The 1,501-nt window shown below is 38.8% G+C and overlaps 1 protein-coding gene across 1 annotated transcript in view; it reads left to right on the forward strand.

The window, feature by feature from the left end:
- LOC106869061 (solute carrier family 35 member F4) overlaps positions 1 to 1,501 on the forward strand; it is an 87,046-nt gene that overhangs the window by 70,729 nt on the left and 14,816 nt on the right. Inside the window, exon 6 of the mRNA XM_052970968.1 lies at positions 860 to 919. Within this exon, the coding sequence (XP_052826928.1) occupies positions 860 to 919 (60 nt within the window). The remainder of the gene's footprint in view (positions 1 to 859; positions 920 to 1,501) is intronic.

A 1,501-nucleotide genomic window follows, 5' to 3' on the forward strand; every position in this document is an offset into this window, starting at 1 on the left:
AAATACCGCTAAGAATTTCGCCCGGCGAGCGCTGGAGTCGATGTAATCGATTGACCCTCCCCTTCAAAATTTCAAGCCTTACGCCTATGTTTGAAAAAAATATTAAGGCTGCAAGCTGGCTGAATGCTTAGCACGTTGGAAAAAGTATTTAGTGGCATTTACGTTCTGAGTTCAAATTCTGTTGGAGTTGACATTATCTTTCATCATTCTGGGGTCAATAAAATAAGTACCAGTTGAGTACTGGCGATCGATGTAATCGAATAGCCCCCCCCCCCACTTAACAAATTTCAGGCCTTGTGCCTGTAGTAGAAAGACAATTTATTGGATGAGAAACGGAGATAAATTAACCTACATCGTTGAGCTCAGGACAAGATATTGAACAGAATTTTAGTTTCTCCGCTATACGTTCTGAGTTCAAAATTTCACTGAAGTCGACCTTCCTCTTCACTCCTACTTTTGGATCGATAAAATAAATATTTTCTCCTGACGATTCAAATTTTGCGACCTCTCAATTGATCATAAAGATCAGACTAGTGTATGACCTAACCTGGTTACCAGGCTAGGTCACGCACTAGTCCGGCCCTTATGAATATTCTAGTTTACGAATATTTTAGTTTTCTACAATCTGTATGTTTCCTATTGGATTCTAGTGGATGTCAAACGAATGTTTGTATTACACATATGTAAGCAACTCAGTGTTGTTGTTTAATGCTCCAGTATAGCAATAGCTGCAGTTGCTACAGAGACTTATTATCGATTAGTTAGTTCTATTTTCGGCTGTTTTAATTTGGTTCTGGTTTGTTAAAGTCATAAATATATAATGTAACACTACTGATGTAATTTTTATCCGCAATTTTAGGCATCTTCTAACAGTACAATCGATACGATGACTATAATCGATACATTAGCAATTTTTATTGTAATTTGTTGGGGTTAACGTACAATAAAGATTTATAATATTTTTACCTCCTTTTATATGATAGGAAAGTGAAGGTGCATGGCTTAGTACTTTGGATATTCGGATCACAATCGGAATGTCTTGAGTTCGATTCCCGCTGGTGCGTTGTGTCCTCGAGGCAGACACTTTATTTCATGTTGCTCCAATCCACTCAGCTGGCAAAAATGTGTAGTACCTGTATTTCAAAGGGCCAGCCTTGACACATTCTGCGTCGGCTGAATCTCCCTGAGGACTAAGGGAATGCGTGTCTGTGGAGTGCTCAGCCGCTTGCATGTTAATTTCACAAGTAGGCTGTTCCGTTGATCGGATCAGCTGGAATCCTCGTCGTCGAAACCGACGGACTGCCAGATACGATAGGAATGGAAAAAATTATTGAGTAGATTAAGTATTTGATTACAGTTCGTTGTAGATATTTCGTTGTTCTTTTGACAAAATTCTTTGCCTTCAAAATTTTCATATACCTAAGCTGTCGGAAATTACCTCATTATTTGAATAGATAAGCTACTTGCGATTGACTCGCGTCCTATCCAGGGTGAAGGATTT

The sequence above is a fragment of the Octopus bimaculoides genome, chromosome 10 (assembly GCF_001194135.2).
Source record: "Octopus bimaculoides isolate UCB-OBI-ISO-001 chromosome 10, ASM119413v2, whole genome shotgun sequence".
NCBI lineage: Eukaryota > Metazoa > Mollusca > Cephalopoda > Octopoda > Octopodidae > Octopus > Octopus bimaculoides.